Source organism: Jatropha curcas, chromosome 7 (assembly GCF_041381405.1).
Source record: "Jatropha curcas cultivar XTBG-Jc1 chromosome 7, XTBG_Jcur_1.0, whole genome shotgun sequence".
NCBI lineage: Eukaryota > Viridiplantae > Streptophyta > Magnoliopsida > Malpighiales > Euphorbiaceae > Jatropha > Jatropha curcas.
Genome location: NC_143157.1, coordinates 29,602,396 through 29,619,067, shown reverse-complemented (window position 1 = coordinate 29,619,067; position 16,672 = coordinate 29,602,396). Strand labels below are relative to the sequence as shown.

Sequence of the window (16,672 nt, the reverse complement as noted above, 5' to 3'; positions counted from 1 at the left end):
TGTAATAAAGTTATAATTTATATATAAATATTAATATCTCACAAAACCCATATGAAAATTAACTTGAGAAATTAATTTTGATGTATATCCTCAATAGACGGGCAAGTGAAGTGATGGTTGCTGCTTTAGTGATTTTGTCAAGGCATGCAAAGGGAATTCGTTATCAACTATAAATCCCAAGTTCCCAACCGTATCAGAGAATGATGTAACATGATGGATCGACACTTCATAACGAATTTTTAACTTGAGAAGAAAAAAAAAAACTAACCAGTCGTATTGCTTATCTAACCACAATTAATGCATGTCCCATTTGTTAGGTCCTTTCTCTTTTAGTCCTTCTCTTATACAACTTGTGCAGAGAAGGCCATAGCTGTGTTTATAATATATCTTGACAATGGAAGTCAAATCTAAGGATTAGCCTGAAAATACTCGATTCTGATCAAATTAACACTTTAAATCTCAATAAATTAATGAAAACTCTTATAATAGAATGAACTCGAATGCATATTTTTGATATTTGATATATGATTCATGTAGTAATCATGTAACATCAAAATTGCATGCAATTTACCAAGAGTCATCAGAAGTCTGTGAGGTACCTGATAGACCTTTTTTTTTTTTTTTTTTTTTCTCTTGTTACTTCTTTATTACTCAATTGGTAGGTAGACAATGCTAATTGTAAGGAAATAATTGTAAGTCATAAGTTCTATATTGTTATAATTATGATATTATAGATAACTTACAATCTCTGTAACCAATTATTCTTTTGGGTCCAAAGAAGCAATCATCCATTAATAATTCCTTAAAAAAGTGGGAAAAATTATCAAATCATTGGTGGTGCTATACATACATATATAAATGGATCTCATTATCATATATAAAAATATTTGAATTTCATAATTGGGGTTTTGAATAAGACAGTCTTTTCTTTTCTTTTTTTTTCATATTAAAAAAACTAAGAATGAGATTATAATATAAGCTCTTTCTGTAAATTAATTGTAAAACTTTATAACCCTTAGACATGTAAAATAATTGATGTCATGTCAGTAACAAGACAAAACGGTTTAACTGTTTTTGTTTTTCTGTAGCTACGAGAAAAAACTGTGGTCTGGGTCACGAGAGTTACTTTTTTTTTACTCCAAGCTGTTTAACCCAAAGTAATATCACGTGTTTGAAATTTGAAAGTTAGGTTTATTACACCCTACTTGGTTCTATTAACCAACACGATTCTTTGTATGTATATCTTATATAATATTTGACCTATCAGTATCAATACTAGTCAGAAATTTAAACTTCCTTTTCTTTCTAATTTTTAATTTTAATTTTCCAGAGAGAGAGAAAGTTTAAATGGGTATTTGTATACACTACCCATCTGTATTGGGAGACTACACATGTGAAAAAGGAAAATTAAAAAAAATATGCTGCTAGATGATATATAGTCATAGTTATAAGTTTCTACATTTAGTGCGACTAACGTGGTATTATTTAGAAATAATTAAAAGATTTTAACTGCTGAAGAAAAAGATTCGCCGGTCCGTGACAACAGCTACCTAATCTATCTGGGCTTTTTTTTTTTTTTTTTTTCCTTCTTACTTTCTTGTTCAGGCTAGGCTAGTAGGCTTTGGCTTATACATTTGATTATTTTACCTATTAGATCCGATCTAATTGGTCTTTTCACTGGCGTGAGAAGTGAAAAATATCGAGTTTGAATTTTATTAAAGCGAGAATCCTATTAATTCTATTATTTTACCAACGATAAAGAAGAGAGTTGATTTAGGGGAAGAGAATTAAGTTAGGTTAACTAAAAATAAAACGGTGCGTTGAAGCTTAACTAATTGCTTGAGTTAAGCTGACTACAGAAAAGAGAGTGAGTCCCACAAAAATTGAATAAAATGGATTTAATTTCAAATGTATTAGTAGTAGAAGAAAATTGCATTTGGGATATAATTAAAACAATCTACCAAGTTTAAGGTTTTTTAACGGTTTGACCAAAGTGAGAGGTATCGTGTTCAAATCGTCCCGACTATAAAGTTTTCATTCAGTGAATTAAAGATGTATATCCTAATTACGTGATAATTCAGTTCATTGGACTTCCTAACCAATAAAAAATATTTTTTTTTACTAATACGCATATAGTGACCATCAAGTGCCGAGTGCGTGCTCTACTCACCAACCTCTCTTTGATTTTATGGCTTCATGAAATTAATGGATATTTTATTTTTATATTACATGCGTGACGTGGAAATTTAATCATGAAAGGAATTCTTTTACGTTTAAACGCAACCTTCCACTATAAAAAAAAAACCTTACCATTATATCTTATACGCAATACTCCAAAACAGAGAATAACTAATAAGCCCAAAATGGCTTTCAAGAATCACCCTCCACTGTTTCTTTCACTCTGTTTCTTCTTCTTCTTCTTTCTTTGCATACCCATTTGCAGAGTAGAATCTCGAGTACCTTTCGCTTGTGACCCGAGAAATGGGCTGACCCGAAACCTGATATTCTGCAGGGTTAATGTACCGATACATGTGAGAGTGAGGGATTTGTTGGGGAGATTGACATTGCAGGAGAAGATTAGGTTGCTAGTGAACAATGCAGCTGCTGTTCCAAGACTTGGTATTCAAGGTTATGAGTGGTGGTCTGAGGCTCTACATGGTGTTTCCAATGTGGGTCCAGGTGTCAAGTTCGGTGGGGCCTTCCCTGGGGCGACTAGCTTCCCTCAAGTAATCACCACCGCTGCCTCTTTCAACGAGTCTCTTTGGGAGCAAATCGGACGGGTCAGTTTGATAATTAATTAATTTCATTATTGACTTAATTTAGTTGGTTTTGATTGGAAAGTTTCACCTTTCTTTTACGTTTACTGTACCTCTTTTTAATGGTACAGTACTCATGTGACAAATGGAGCAAGTTAGAATAAAAAAACATTCTTATATTGGAAAAATCAATATGTAAAAATTTAAGCCTTCCATTTGGAAAGTGAGAGTTTCAATTTTTCAATTAAAAAAACTCAAATCACTTTGTTTTTTATTGATCGAGAGCCGTAAAAATATCGGATCAATCGAGAGTCCGAAACCTCCCATTCTCCATATAAATAAGAAAACCAATCAGACCGTAATTAATGGACAAATTCAAATCACTTCTAAAAATTGTTGAATCCAATCATAAATTCTAAGAAACAAGATGGTTTGTATATTCATATACCATTCTGGTAAACTTTTAGGGTGAAAGTAAAAACATTTGGTAACTTTCTATATTCATATACCATTCTTGTTTTGCAACTATGATTTTAAAAACTATAAGAATGATCAAAAATGGAAAATAAAAATGGAATCCGTGAAGGGTTGTTGTCTTGGTTATGATTGTTCAAGGCAATTGCCTGCCTGCCCTTGTAGCCGCCCATACCTAGCATGCACCACTGTTTTATGGTCCACACCTTCAACTTTTAGGGCATTCCCCATTTCCTATTGTCCCTTCTGCACCTTTGCTCTTTTAGTTACCCTTTAATTAAAGGGAGTGGTTGCTTTAGTCCAAAGTGGTTAGCGAAATCTACTTATAATAATTATAAATTTAAAAAAATAATCCAAATTAAGTATCCATTTATTGTAATTAATATTTTGTTGGGAAAAATGCAAATAAGTTGCCTCTTTTCTTGCTGTATTAATTACTGATAGCTTTCCCTTAAGTAATCAATATGAAAACTCCATTACAACTACCTTGCTACCCTACAAGTTAATTACAAATTTTACATTCGTATCTTTTTTTTTTTTTTTCCCTCTATGATCGTTAAATTTTCGGTTTCAGATAGTCATGATGTTACTATTAAAGTGGAGAGCATAAATAACAATCTTAATTAATTTTTTTTAACAAAAAACCCGTATAAAAATAAAAGCGCATTATTTATCAAGATCATAAACGATAAAAAAATATATTAATTTTATACTTTTTCTAAAATTATTAAAATATCGCTATCATTCTAGATGGTAAAATTTATTTTCTTTTGTTTGTTAGTCAATTCATATATATTAATATATACCTACAGATTGTACAAATTACAAATATTGTTAAACTTAATCATTGCAAATCAAACAAATAATAACAATTTATCATAATTGTATTATCCAAAGAAGGAATTTAAATAATTTGTTGGGTGACTGAATATTTTTGGCAACTCCATCAAGTGGCTGGCCAACAGAACAGCTGATAGATATATGAAATGTGAGGCACATGGCCAAGGCCAAGGGCAACTTGCAAGATATTTGCGTGTAAAATCATAGTTCACCTATGTTTTTTTTTTGTCCATATGCCATTTAAAAGGAATGGATTTCAATTACTGAGGAGTAAGGGCTAACTCCTGTCATTTTCTTAGAATATTTGGGACCGATTCTTTTTTTTTTTTTTTTTCATAACTATCAATATCCGAAATCCATTGAACTTTAATTACGTCCCGCTCAAGTATTGCAGAACCGATAGAGTATCTTTAAATAAAAAAATTACCCGTTTATAATTTATGTTTTTACGATGAATAGGTAGTATCAGACGAAGCAAGGGCAATGTACAATGGAGGACTGGCTGGATTGACATATTGGAGCCCTAATGTGAACATATTTCGAGATCCCCGGTGGGGTAGAGGACAAGAAACTCCGGGCGAAGACCCTGTTTTAGCCGGAAAATATGCTGCCAGCTATGTCAGGGGACTTCAGAGTATCACAGGTAACAGATTAAAGGTTGCCGCATGCTGCAAGCATTACACAGCCTACGATCTTGATAATTGGAATGGGGTGGATCGGTTCCATTTTAATGCTAAGGTAAGAAAAAATTTTCTAAAATTGTCTTAATCATAGGATTACAAAATTCTATATACGCGTATGAAATTAATTAATTGTAATTAAGGATCTATCCTCTCAACTTTACCATATTTTTCCCAATTTAAGATAAGTTTAAATTAGTAATTGTCCAATTTGTTTAGCTAATTGTTTCCACGTAGGCATTGAATACGACATATAGTAGATAATATATTTTGAATTGACACATCCTTTTTTCATTCCTTGGAATCAGTTTCTGTCTTGGGGAAGAAATTTTCCCTGGCAAATTAATGTCAGGCGTCACATGCGAAACTTAGTTGTGAGCCCGTGAAAATGGGTCTCAGACCCTCTGTTTCAATAATTACTTCAGGGCACCCAAAAGGGGTACCCATAAGTTTATGTATTTTGCTGAATTTAATTTAAGCAAAAATGGAAGATAGTAATCTAAGTTTTGAATAATGGTAATCCGTACAGGTAAGCAAGCAAGACTTGGAAGACACCTACGACGTGCCGTTCAAGGCCTGTGTGGTGGAAGGGAAGGTTGCTAGTGTAATGTGCTCATACAATCAAGTCAATGGAAAACCCACTTGTGCTGATCCTGATCTACTCAAAAACACCATCAGAGGTGAATGGCGTCTTAATGGGTGAGTTCTATAAGTCAAATAGGTATTCATTATAGTTTAGATAAGTCAAATAATCTAAACGCTCCTGTTGATGGGTCCATCTCAGATACATTGTTTCAGACTGTGACTCTGTTGGGGTTTTATATGATAATCAACACTACACTTCAACACCTGAAGAGGCAGCTGCAGCCACTGTTAAAGCAGGTCAGAAATGATGAAACCTATTTTTGTTTCTTTCGCCTTTTTTGGTTCGGACACGTGTTTAAAATTTCTAACCTTAGTTATTGTGAACTCTTGCAGGCCTTGATTTGGACTGTGGCCCATTCTTGGCAATCCACACAGAAAATGCTGTAAGAAAAGGATTACTTACCGAGGAAGATGTAAATATGGCCTTAGCCAATACAATAACCGTCCAGATGAGATTGGGCATGTTCGATGGAGAGCCATCGGCCCAACCATATGGTAACTTAGGCCCAAGAGATGTTTGTACTCCGGCCCATCAGGAGTTAGCTCTAGAGGCGGCCCGACAAGGCATAGTTCTGCTCGAGAATCGTGGGGGAGCCCTTCCATTGTCCGGTGCCCGTCACCATACCGTAGCAGTCGTTGGACCGAATTCTGATGTTACCGTTACCATGATAGGGAATTATGCTGGTATATCTTGTGTCTATCTTCACTCCATATACAATTGTTAATCGAAGTTAATCTTTCAATTTCTTGATTTAATGCATGCAGGTATTGCATGTGGTTACACTAGTCCATTGCAAGGAATCGGCAGATATGCAAAGACAATTCACCAACCCGGGTGTGAAAATGTGGCCTGCACTGGCAATCAAAATTTTGCAAGAGCTGAGGTTGCAGCTCGCCATGCTGATGCTACTGTCCTTGTAATGGGTCTTGACCAATCCATAGAAGCAGAATTCAGGGATAGGGTAAGCCTTCTCTTGCCTGGAAACCAACAAGAACTTGTATCAAGGGTAGCTAAAGCCTCTAGAGGTCCAACTATATTGGTGTTGATGAGTGGGAGTCCTATTGATGTCTCCTTTGCTAAGAATGATCCTCGCATTGGTGCCATTTTATGGGTTGGGTATCCGGGACAAGCCGGAGGCGCTGCCATTGCTGATGTTTTGTTTGGCACTACAAATCCAGGTACATGTAATGATTTTTGAATTGAACTGCCAAATTATTTATTATAACCAAGAAAAAAAAGTGACGCTCATAATACATGAATTTTAGTGCTCCAAATAGTGTTTGGTCGATTTGATTGGTTGATTGATTGATTGAACTTGAATTCTAAAAAAACTAATGATATCTTCTGTTTGTTTCTTCAGGTGGGAAGCTGCCAATGACATGGTATCCACAAAGCTATATTGCAAAAGTACCAATGACAAATATGGGAATGAGGGCTGACCCTTCAACAGGCTATCCTGGTAGAACCTACAGATTCTACAAAGGCCCTGTCGTTTTCCCTTTTGGCCATGGAATGAGTTACACTTCCTTTTCTCACTCTCTATCACAAGCTCCAAAACAGCTCTCATTACCCATTACAAGTCTTTCTGCCTTGAAAAACACTACTGGTTTAAACAATGCAATTAGGGTTTCTCACACAAACTGTGAGTCCCTTTTATTAGGACTTGATCTTGATGTGAAAAACACAGGATCCGTGGATGGAACTCAAACTCTTCTTGTTTTCTCTAGCCCTCCTGAAGGAAAATGGTCCTCTAACAAGCAATTAATTGGTTTTGAGAAGATCCATTTAGTTGCTGGATCACAGAAACAAGTCAGAATTAACATTCATGTGTGCAAGCACTTGAGTGTAGTTGATCGATTCGGAATTCGAAGAATTCCCATTGGTAAACATCATCTCCACATTGGAGATCTCAAACATTCTATTTCTCTCCAAACAAACCTGGAAGGAATCAAATATTAGTAGCTTTGTAGGAAAGTGAAATTGATTAATCCACAATTGTAACATAGATTAATACACAGAAGAATGTTTAATTAGAGTTTTCAATAAGAAAGTTTGTTATAGAACAGGTTCCTGAGTCCCAACATTCCATTCACTTAATGCAAGAAACAGAATTAAGTGAAAGAAATAGGTTAATGTATGAAGCAAATAAACCAGTACCAGGTCAGGTATGCTGGTTGCCATTCTTGTTTCTACTTTATATGCAAGGAAAATGTAACTATATCTTTGAGAATTGGTGGTTGTAATTGTAAACTTTTGCCTCATAAATATGAGGTGCTATTGGAAAAGGAATATAGTTTGAATTATTTCAGTCCGTTGCTTTCTTTTCTTCTTCCTTCTCAAATTGCACAATTTTCCTAGACATGGGAATATTACGTCACTGTTTAGTATCCTCTGTTTCGACAACTTGCTGGACAGTTATATATATGGCATAGCAGAACTGCAGAAGACTCTTATCTTCTCAAAATGGATGAGATTAATTAAATTAAAATAAGCGCACATATGCACAGAAAGCGTCCACAATAGGAAGTGAGTCACACGTGAGAAACGTACGGTATGTGAATATGAAGCCAAACATAACATAGTAACAGAAACACTCAAGTACCTTTCTTTATCTGTTGTCCAAGAATGAATTGAATAAATTTCTTCATCTATTTAATTTTATATTAATGAGAAAAATTATTAATATTGTCAGCCGTTTCAGGTTTTCTATATATATATAATTAGAAGTATGAAATGCATTGCATAATAAAATATATATACTAAATTAATTGTTTATAGCAAAAATATAGAACAGTAATTTCATTATATATAAAAAATTTTCCTAAAAAAGTTAAAATATATAAGTAGTAGCCCACCAGACTTCGACCTTAATCTCACCCACCCTTCCTCACATTTTGGTGTAATTGTGAATATATATATATATATATATATATATATTAGTAAGCTTTTTGTTTCCAAATTCACTTCTACATTTCTTATAAATATACTCTTTCCCTTTAAAATCATATTTTATCTTACATTTTTTTTTTTGCATATTCTTATCTCCCTTCTTCACTCCAAACCATTCTGTCTCTCTCTCTCTCTCTCTGTTTCTTGCATCTTCTTCTTTTCTCTATTGCAAGGTAAGATAAAGATCCACTTTTCTTTCTCTCTTTCTTTTCTTTTTTCACTGTATATGAATGGTTCTTGACATGTTATCGCCATTTCATTGCTGAGTTACTCTGGTATACATATAACTTTTTCTTTCTGTTTCAGAGTCTGAATTTTCTTGAATATTTTGGTAATTTTTGAAAAATATGGATTAATTCAGTGTTTTTATGATTAATTATCGTTAATGATGATAATTAACAGGGGAAGCAAAGATGGCAGATTGCAACAGAAACCAAGACTTTTATGCTTCTCAAGACCTTGAGGTACAAAATATAAATAAACCCCATTTGGTTAATAATGCCTTTTCTTCTTCTATTTCTCTTTTAGGGAATCAGTAACTCAGAAAACAGAGACATAAACATAAAACAGTGACCAAAATCTTGGAATGAAATTCTTTTCTCTTTCTTTTGTTGTTTTTTTTTTTTTTTTTTTTTTTAAATTTCTTCGAATAGAAAATTAGGACTACATATCGTGTGAGACAGCCATAGAAATTCTGTGGTGCTTTGCATATAGGGGCCAGTCAACTAAATACATCATCAATGACATATCTTCTGCTGATGGGAGATTGGACGGTCCTGATTGCATGACTACATGCACGTTTGATACTCTCTATAACACGTGATTTTTCTTGAATGGAAGTCAATGTTTTTAATTTCCTTCATTTAACGGCTTAATACCGGATTTTGTATCCATTTAATTTCTGTTTAATTATTAATTATATATAATAATAAAACTTACCAAGCATGAGCCCAGAATAACGGCGATAATTTCAAATTTGGGCCTAAATGTAAAAAGGAAAGAAATCTGTAATTTTGTAGATTTTTTTTTTTTTTCAAAAAAATCATGTGCTGATCACCGATCGTGGAAATAATCCTGGTCCCCACATCCAACGGCTATAACTAAGAATTCGGAGATAGGTTTTGTGTTTGCGTGTACAAAATGGTGAGAATCAGACAATTTCTTGGAGATGTCGGCAGTGTACGATTGTACATACTAGTTCAACCGTACCATACGGTATAATGTCAGTAGAGGACCCAACTGGTGGTTGAGTTGTCAAATTATCACGTGCAATTTTTCTTTCTTTTTTTTTTTCTTTTTAAAGGATAAGTTTGATTTGTCTTTTCTTTTTTTTTTTTTCTTTTTATAAATTCTTGTGATATATAAGCTCAAGAAAAAAAAAAAGATGTGGTCCTTCGTGCCTAACTGTGTTTGTAGTTTGACATCTTAATCCAATTTACGATATGCTTCATTTTGCAAAAAATATAGAAAAGCCCAATTAAGCCCAACTTGAAATTTTCGAACTTTAGCCAACCCAAATGCAGGCCTTATTGGCGGTCCAAATTTTAAAAAATAGGTTATTATTCTTTTCGATTCTAATAACAGGCAACGTCCATGAGCAAGAAATATGGAGGACTAGTGCCCAAGAAGAAGCCCTTGATTTCAAAGGTAAGTTTAAAGATTTTGAAAAACGAGATTAAAACAATATAGGCTACTACTACTTTTTATTTTCTTTTATATATTAGTAGTAAATATGCTAAAAAAAAAAATTGGTAATGGGTGCAGGACCATGAACGTGCTTTCTTTGACTCAGCAGATTGGCAATTAGGAAAGGTAATTGTCACAGTAAAATAAAAAAAATAATATCATCTTAATTATTTTTGGTTAATTGACCTTAAATTTAATAATTAATGGAGGAACAGCAAGGAGCTGGAATGAATCAAAAATCAACTGTGGCAATAGAATCTTTGCGACCTAAATTGCAGGTAAAAATCAATTAATTATAATAATTTTATGGACTATTAGAGAGATTTTGGTTTTTTGGTTACAAGATCAAATTTATATTTGATAATTTGCAGAGAACGCCTCATCAACAACTGCCACCTAGAAGACCGACCTGTACATCTGGTACTCATGTGAGTAATCTTGTTAATGTGGTTTTTTTTTTTTTTTTAAACAAATCTTTTTATTCTTGAATCTTGATGATGCGGTTGGTTGCAGGAGAGTTGATTGAATGTGTGACTTCATGTGTTCAGAGCTTTTTAATTTATAATCATGAAATTGTAAACACGTAATGCACGCCTGATGTTAATTACTGTTTAATAAAGGAAGAGCCTTTTCGTATTCCAGATTAAAAATGTTTTTTTCCCTTGTAATTGTATTTAAAACGTTATTTCACTGCATCGTTTTCGAAACAACTTTTTAAATAGTTTTTAGAGTTTTTTTCATATAAATGTTATTGATTAATATAACATTTAAATTTATTTTTAAAAATTATGATAACATTTAGTTTTTAGTATTTTATGAAAAATTAATAAAATAACACAGTTATCAAAATTGCTAATTTTGCCGAACATACGGTGATGTTGTGTTTTTGTTCCTATCATAGATAGTCAAAAAGTAAAAAGTGATTTAAATGGAAAAAAAAAATTGAAATATTATTTGAATATATTTTAGTGTGTGCTAATACATTATACATGTACTAATAGAAAAAAATACAATAATTAAGAAATACATAAATAATATTATTGTTTTAAAAATGTAAATTTACATAGAGCTTTAACAGATATAAAATTCATTAGTGCTTGGTATTTCTCTGTGGCATAGTTGAAATGAGGTATAAATAAATAAAAACTCACCACGATGTCCTCCTTACAGTGTTCTTGTTTATATCTATGGCATTGGCTAATGGGCTCATAAACACCAGTCCTTTCAAAACACCGAAATTCGGCCCACTTGTCTTTGACAAACGATGCGACAAATTTTTATTCGGCCCAACAATAATAATACAGCGACATAATAATAATTTTCTCTAACAGCAATCAGGTTGTGACTCGTGGACCGCGCGTTAGAAAACCTAACTGAACGAACGACGGAAATTAGAAGCTGCAAAACCGTTATTTCGACGGTGCGATGTATAAGATAACTATATGAAAAACGGCGGAACGACATAAAATAGGAGATATCATAGACGCTCTTCCTCAGTGGCGGGTGTGGCGTTGGGCTGCGAAAAGAGATTGACTTACCCATTCCGACTCTGCACCTGAGCACTCGAAGGAGAAGAGCCGCGAAGCTTTCTCTTACCTGGGGATTTTGCCAAGGAACGATTTCTCTCCAACTGTTTGTTTAATATCAAGAGCAAATTACGTCTTAGTCCGTAACTTCTAATTCTGTTCCATCGAAACGACAGTGCAATTCTTAAATCGGACTGTATGCATCTGGTGTAGGGTACCTGGCATTGCTAAGGGACATGAGAGGCTTTGCTTTGGCTTCTTCTAGGGCATCATCATCATCTGCAATCAAGAATCTTTCCCAATTTCAAGAGCCATTCGATCAGCTTCAGTCAAAAGTAGAAAACCATTCAAAGCTGCCCATAGTTTATCCAAATCGCACTACCATTATTGAAGCTTCTTCAAGAGGTAATAGTCCCTATTCACTCAACTTTCAAGTTAAAAGGCACAACTCAGTTCCAACCTCAAACAGCTCCATTTCAGCTAATAACTATAGTAAACCAATTGATCACGATTTCTTTTCTCGAATTCTCTCAAGAAATGACTGGTTTTTGTTGTTGAACCATGAGTTCAAGGCAAAAAGGATAATCTTGAATCCTCAATTTGTTGTTAGTGTCTTGCAAAATCAAGAGAACCCGCTGTACCCTTTGAAATTTTATATCTGGGTCTCGAATATCGATCCTTTATTTGCCAAGAATCAATCCGTTAAAAGTGTTTTAGCGAATTGCTTTTATAGGAATGGTCCTGTGGTGTTGTCTGTTCAATTGCTTAAAGATATTAGAAACTCGGGTTATCGAGTCAACGAAGATTTGCTTTGCATTTTGATTGGTAGTTGGGGCAGATTGGGATTGGCAAATTATTGTGGTGAAATATTTGGGCAGATATCGTTTCTGGATATCAGTCCTAGTACAAGGCTGTATAATGCGGCTATTGATGCCTTGGTGAAATCCAATTCTCTTGACTTGGCTTATTTGAAATTCCAACAGATGTCAGCTGATAATTGCAAACCAGATAGGTTTACTTATAATATACTTATTCATGGAGTTTGTAAGATTGGAGTAGTGGATGAGGCACTCCGGTTGGTTAAGCAAATGGAGGATATGGGATATTCACCTAACGTGTTCACATATACAATCTTAATTGATGGATTTCTTACTGCAAAGAGGATTGGTGAAGCCTTTAGGATTTTAGAGACTATGAAGGCTCGGAACGTGAGTCCCACTGAAGCCACAATTAGATCATTCATTCACGGTTTGTTCCGTTCCATGGCCCCAAGTAAGGCATTTGAACTTGCAATAGGATTTATCGAAAAAGAGCCTGTCTTGCGGAGATTGGCTTGTGACACACTACTCTGTTGTTTGTCCGATAATAATATGGCAAGAGAAGCTGGTGCATTGTTGGTGAAACTTGGGAAGAGAGGCTACTTACCTGACAGTTCAACATTTAATATCATAATGAATTGTTTGATAAAGGGTTTTGATCTCAACGAAACATGTTGCATATTAGATAGATTTGTTAAGCAAGGCATGAAGTTGGCTTTTAATACTTATCTTGCACTAATTGAAGCTTTATACAAGGCTGGTCGAGGTTTGGAAGGGGACCGCTATTTCACTCAGATGGTTAAGGAAGGGCTTGTATCAAGTGTCTTCTCATATAACATGGTGATAAATTGCTTCTGCAAAACAAGTATGATGGAGAAAGCAGCAAAGGCTTTTGAAGAAATGCAGTATAAAGGCATTGCTCCTAACCTTGTTACTTTCAATACCCTTATTAGTGGGCATTGCAAGGGTGGAGAGGTTCGCAAGGCACAACAACTGCTGCTGATGCTTTTAGAACATGGATTTAAACCAGACATCGTCACTTTTAGTTCAATGATTGATGGCCTTTGTCGAGCAAAACAGGTCGAAGATGCTTTAGGTTGTTTCACTGAAATGGAAGAGTGGGGTGTCTCTCCCAATGCGGTCACGTACAATATATTAATTCGTTCTTTATGTCTCATAGGGGATGTTCCTAGATCCATGAAACTCTTGAGGAAGATGCGAGTTGATGGAATAAGCCCAGATGTTTTTTCTTTTAATGCTCTTATTCAAAGTTTTTGTAGAATGGGAAAGGTGGAGAATGCAAAGAAGCTATTTGTTTCAATGTTGTCACTGGGCTTGGTTCCTGACAATTATACCTATGGTGCTTTTATCAAGGTATTTTGTGAATCAGGGAAACCTGATGAAGCTAAGGAGATATTTCGCTCAATGGAAGCAAATGGTTGTGTGCCTGATTCTTTAACATGCAATCTAATCTTGGGCATTCTTGTCAAGCAAGGTCAGTTTGAGGAGGCCCAGAAAATTGCAAGAACATGTAGCGGAAGGGGTATTTTAGTTGATTGTATTACTACCTCACATGAGCATGCTCTTAGTGGTTCATAAGCTGGTTCTGCTTTGTTGAGTTTTCACTTTGACAGCAGATCTCTGGAACAATGTATATCAGAGAATTGCACTGCTGAACTGTCTCGTTGCCATCATTTTGACCAGTGTTATCAGGCATAAAATATTTATGGCTGTTCTTGATTGGATATGCTTGTTGAGGCGCTAGACTTGGATTGAAGGAAGTAGATCATCCTATGCATGTGTGACTGCAGGATGTATTTACTATCTAGGACACTCAGCTGGAAAGCTTTCCAAGAATGAGAAGAAACTTAGCTTTAGTGTTACTTGAGTTGACTTGAAGACACCTTTATTATGAGAAAAACTAAAAAATAAATCAAATATTTTCAGCCTCAGTTTACATCATCAAAAATGCTTGTTGAAAGCCAGGGGGGCCTGTATTATAGAGTCTCCTTTCTAGAACTTTGAACTGATAACTTTATAGATGAACTTTCACATTTTGAATGTATAAGTTCATTAACTTGTAATCGGAATTCGTTAGTTTTGTTGGATGATATCTTTATTGAATTTGCTGATCATTTAATTCTTATGCAATTATTTTCATAAAAGTAAGAATTTCAAATGATTTTCAATTTGTATTGAACACATAAGAAGTCATTTTGAATAGAAAAAGAAAAAAGAAAAGAAAAAAAGTTGAATGATGGGATTTTAATATTTCGTAGATTTGTCATATTCAGTATATGGAATTGATAAATCCTATTGTAGTCTTAATTTCAACATTTTATAATGCAAAGGAATCCCACCCAACATTTTGCAGCGTGCTCATACCAGCATTTTGCTTATGCTTCTGTACATGGAGTAATTTACTAATTGCCTCCTTAAGAAAATTGAGAAGCAAGAAAGACTTGTAAAGAAGGGTATTATAAACCAAAAAACCCCTTTTTAGGTTTGATCTGTTGGAAGTTATTGTATAAAGTAGGTGACTTCCACTCCAACTGCTCTCTCTATTTTAGTCTCTATGCCATCTTCCAAATTATACCCAAAAAATGGGGCAAACTGCCATCTTGATTTCTTTTTCCTAAGAAACTCAAAATACTATATTTCATCACCTAATATAATAATATTTTCCTGCTCATGAAATTCCATTTCTAGACTATGCCTAATAAATTAGTAAAAAGATTACTAATTACTAATTAGAGAAACTCAAAAATTCTGACATGAGTTAAGCAACTAAACCATACTACTATACATTTTCAAGGTTGGTGACCCTGCTTTGCTATATAAAATTACTCTAAGCTCTTCCCTTTCTGTTCTACCAGTTGTATTTTCTGCGTTCATTAAGAAAAATCATTCACCATGATTAGACCATTGGTTTTAGCTGTAGCTCTTGTCTGCATCTCTATATTCTGCTGCAACTTAGGTATATCTGTGAAAGGAAAATTATGATGTTATTTTCATTTAAGCATATTTGTAATTAACTTTGCACTAACCTTTGACAGGGAAAGCATATTATGAGGAGGAACCTGAGACAGGTGGCACAGGTGTTGTAGGATATGATCCTTACACAGGCTCAGGGATCATAGGACATGTCCCTGAAACAGGTGAAGGTGTTGCAGGAGATGATCATGATCATGATCATGATCATCATGATCCAGTCCAAATTGTTGACAAAGCGTTGCTATGTTTTCATGATAAACATGTGAGTTTATATATCCTAAGTATAAACTAATCTGTTCTGTTATTATTCATATGCTCGCGCGTTTCAAGTTATTTTGTGCATCAGATCTATAGCAGCTGTGAAGAGGCTTACAGATTGAGTGAGAGTGGGTATCTGCACGTGCCTCCTGAGTACGTTGATGAATACTGCAATGGACCGTGCCTTGCAGAGACGCATTTAGTGCTTAATTGTTTAGAAAACATTATGGAACACTTTGTGTTCTTCAATAAGGCCACCATAGGAGCCATTAGAGAGACAATCAAGGCAGGATGTGGCCATGGCCCGGAAAGAGGTAACTTGCTATAGCTTATGAAGATATTTTCTTGGTCTGGTAATTATTGAAATTGTTAAATATATTCCAACCCTGTCTTGCAGGTGATTTCAATGTGGCCGAGCACCTTGAAGCTGAAGAAGACAGTGCATACAAGAAAGAAATCCAGATTCCTTTTGGAATTGGTTTGGCAATGATAGTAAATGCTTTATTGCTTTGATATTTCTATTGTGATGCTCTCTCATTCAAAGTAATAATAACCTATCTATTACCACCTGATAAGTTCAATGATTTACTGAGTCCATGTTAATGTACACGTATAGCGTTCTTAAACTGCTCATCAGCTTGTATGTACAATAATGAAATTCCTTATGAATTGTCTCTACTTATAAGGATTACATGCTGTCGTTTTGGAGTTACATGAATGTGTTTTCTTTATATTTAAGACTCATACCAGGTCCTTTCAATTTGTTGATCGTTGTGAATTTGATTATATTTAAACTTTAAGAATCTCATTATTAAATCCGTGAACGTGCATGAGTTTAAATTCAAATATAATAACTTAAACACAAATCATTCATATGCGTCTTAAATATAAAGAAAGGCAAAATAATTTTTGTTGACTAAATGTTTAATATATATATTTTGTGAAACCATGCAAACAAAATGAGACAAAAGAATTATTTTTTAAAAAAATTTAATTTATAAAAATCCGAATTTGAGCTAATTTATAATTTAAACAAATCAAAATA

General features: G+C 34.3%; 4 protein-coding genes across 6 annotated transcripts; all 4 read left to right on the top strand.

The window, feature by feature from the left end:
• Positions 1-2,309: 2,309 nt before the first annotated feature.
• Positions 2,310-7,704, top strand: LOC105643511 (putative beta-D-xylosidase). Its single transcript, XM_012228643.4, has 7 exons — positions 2,310-2,780; positions 4,530-4,808; positions 5,280-5,449; positions 5,535-5,632; positions 5,729-6,079; positions 6,161-6,574; positions 6,757-7,704. Exons 1-7 carry the CDS (start codon positions 2,364-2,366, stop codon positions 7,353-7,355), a joined length of 2,328 nt encoding a protein of 775 aa, XP_012084033.1. The 5' UTR covers positions 2,310-2,363; the 3' UTR covers positions 7,356-7,704.
• Positions 7,705-8,382: 678 nt separating this feature from the next.
• On the top strand, positions 8,383-11,504 carry LOC105643508 (cAMP-regulated phosphoprotein 19-related protein). Of its 3 annotated transcripts, none has more exons than XM_012228639.4 (7): positions 8,383-8,518; positions 8,748-8,809; positions 9,930-9,992; positions 10,110-10,157; positions 10,247-10,309; positions 10,403-10,459; positions 10,545-10,681. In XM_012228639.4, the coding sequence occupies exons 2-7, from the start codon at positions 8,759-8,761 to the stop codon at positions 10,551-10,553; spliced, it is 291 nt and encodes a 96-aa protein (XP_012084029.1). In that variant the 5' UTR covers positions 8,383-8,518; positions 8,748-8,758; the 3' UTR covers positions 10,554-10,681. The 3 variants fall into 3 exon arrangements, with proteins under 3 accessions (XP_012084029.1, XP_089580071.1, XP_020538681.1); XM_089723945.1 differs by lacking the exon at positions 10,545-10,681 and adding an exon at positions 11,363-11,504 and having other exon boundaries at positions 8,482-8,620; XM_020683022.3 differs by lacking the exon at positions 10,545-10,681 and adding an exon at positions 11,363-11,504 and having other exon boundaries at positions 8,489-8,518.
• Positions 11,505-11,793: 289 nt separating this feature from the next.
• PPR40 (pentatricopeptide (PPR) domain protein 40) lies at positions 11,794-14,488 on the top strand. The gene has a single exon (XM_020683021.3). The coding sequence runs from the start codon at positions 11,794-11,796 to the stop codon at positions 13,972-13,974; it is 2,181 nt and encodes a 726-aa protein (XP_020538680.1). The 3' UTR covers positions 13,975-14,488.
• A 348-nt stretch (positions 14,489-14,836) lies between these two features.
• Positions 14,837-16,339, top strand: LOC105643510 (Glycine-rich protein family). The gene is made up of 4 exons (XM_012228642.4): positions 14,837-15,352; positions 15,432-15,631; positions 15,716-15,941; positions 16,025-16,339. Exons 1-4 carry the CDS (start codon positions 15,289-15,291, stop codon positions 16,138-16,140), a joined length of 606 nt encoding a protein of 201 aa, XP_012084032.1. The 5' UTR covers positions 14,837-15,288; the 3' UTR covers positions 16,141-16,339.
• The last annotated feature ends 333 nt before the right edge of the window (positions 16,340-16,672 follow it).

Bases quoted from the DNA above. Each gene is read 5' to 3' on its own strand.
- LOC105643510 (XM_012228642.4), top strand. From the start codon at position 15,289: ATGATTAGACCATTGGTTTTAGCTGTAGCTCTTGTCTGCATCTCTATA. The intron at 15,632-15,715 runs GTGAGTTTATAT...TTTGTGCATCAG, and splicing joins TATGTTTTCATGATAAACAT to ATCTATAGCAGCTGTGAAGA. The intron at 15,942-16,024 runs GTAACTTGCTAT...CCTGTCTTGCAG, and splicing joins TGGCCATGGCCCGGAAAGAG to GTGATTTCAATGTGGCCGAG.
- LOC105643511 (XM_012228643.4), top strand. From the start codon at position 2,364: ATGGCTTTCAAGAATCACCCTCCACTGTTTCTTTCACTCTGTTTCTTC. The intron at 5,633-5,728 runs GTCAGAAATGAT...GAACTCTTGCAG, and splicing joins TGCAGCCACTGTTAAAGCAG to GCCTTGATTTGGACTGTGGC. The intron at 6,080-6,160 runs GTATATCTTGTG...TAATGCATGCAG, and splicing joins CATGATAGGGAATTATGCTG to GTATTGCATGTGGTTACACT.
- PPR40 (XM_020683021.3), top strand. From the start codon at position 11,794: ATGAGAGGCTTTGCTTTGGCTTCTTCTAGGGCATCATCATCATCTGCA.
- LOC105643508 (XM_089723945.1), top strand. From the start codon at position 8,759: ATGGCAGATTGCAACAGAAACCAAGACTTTTATGCTTCTCAAGACCTT. The intron at 9,993-10,109 runs GTAAGTTTAAAG...TAATGGGTGCAG, and splicing joins AGAAGCCCTTGATTTCAAAG to GACCATGAACGTGCTTTCTT. The intron at 10,460-11,362 runs GTGAGTAATCTT...TTTCTCTAACAG, and splicing joins CCTGTACATCTGGTACTCAT to CAATCAGGTTGTGACTCGTG.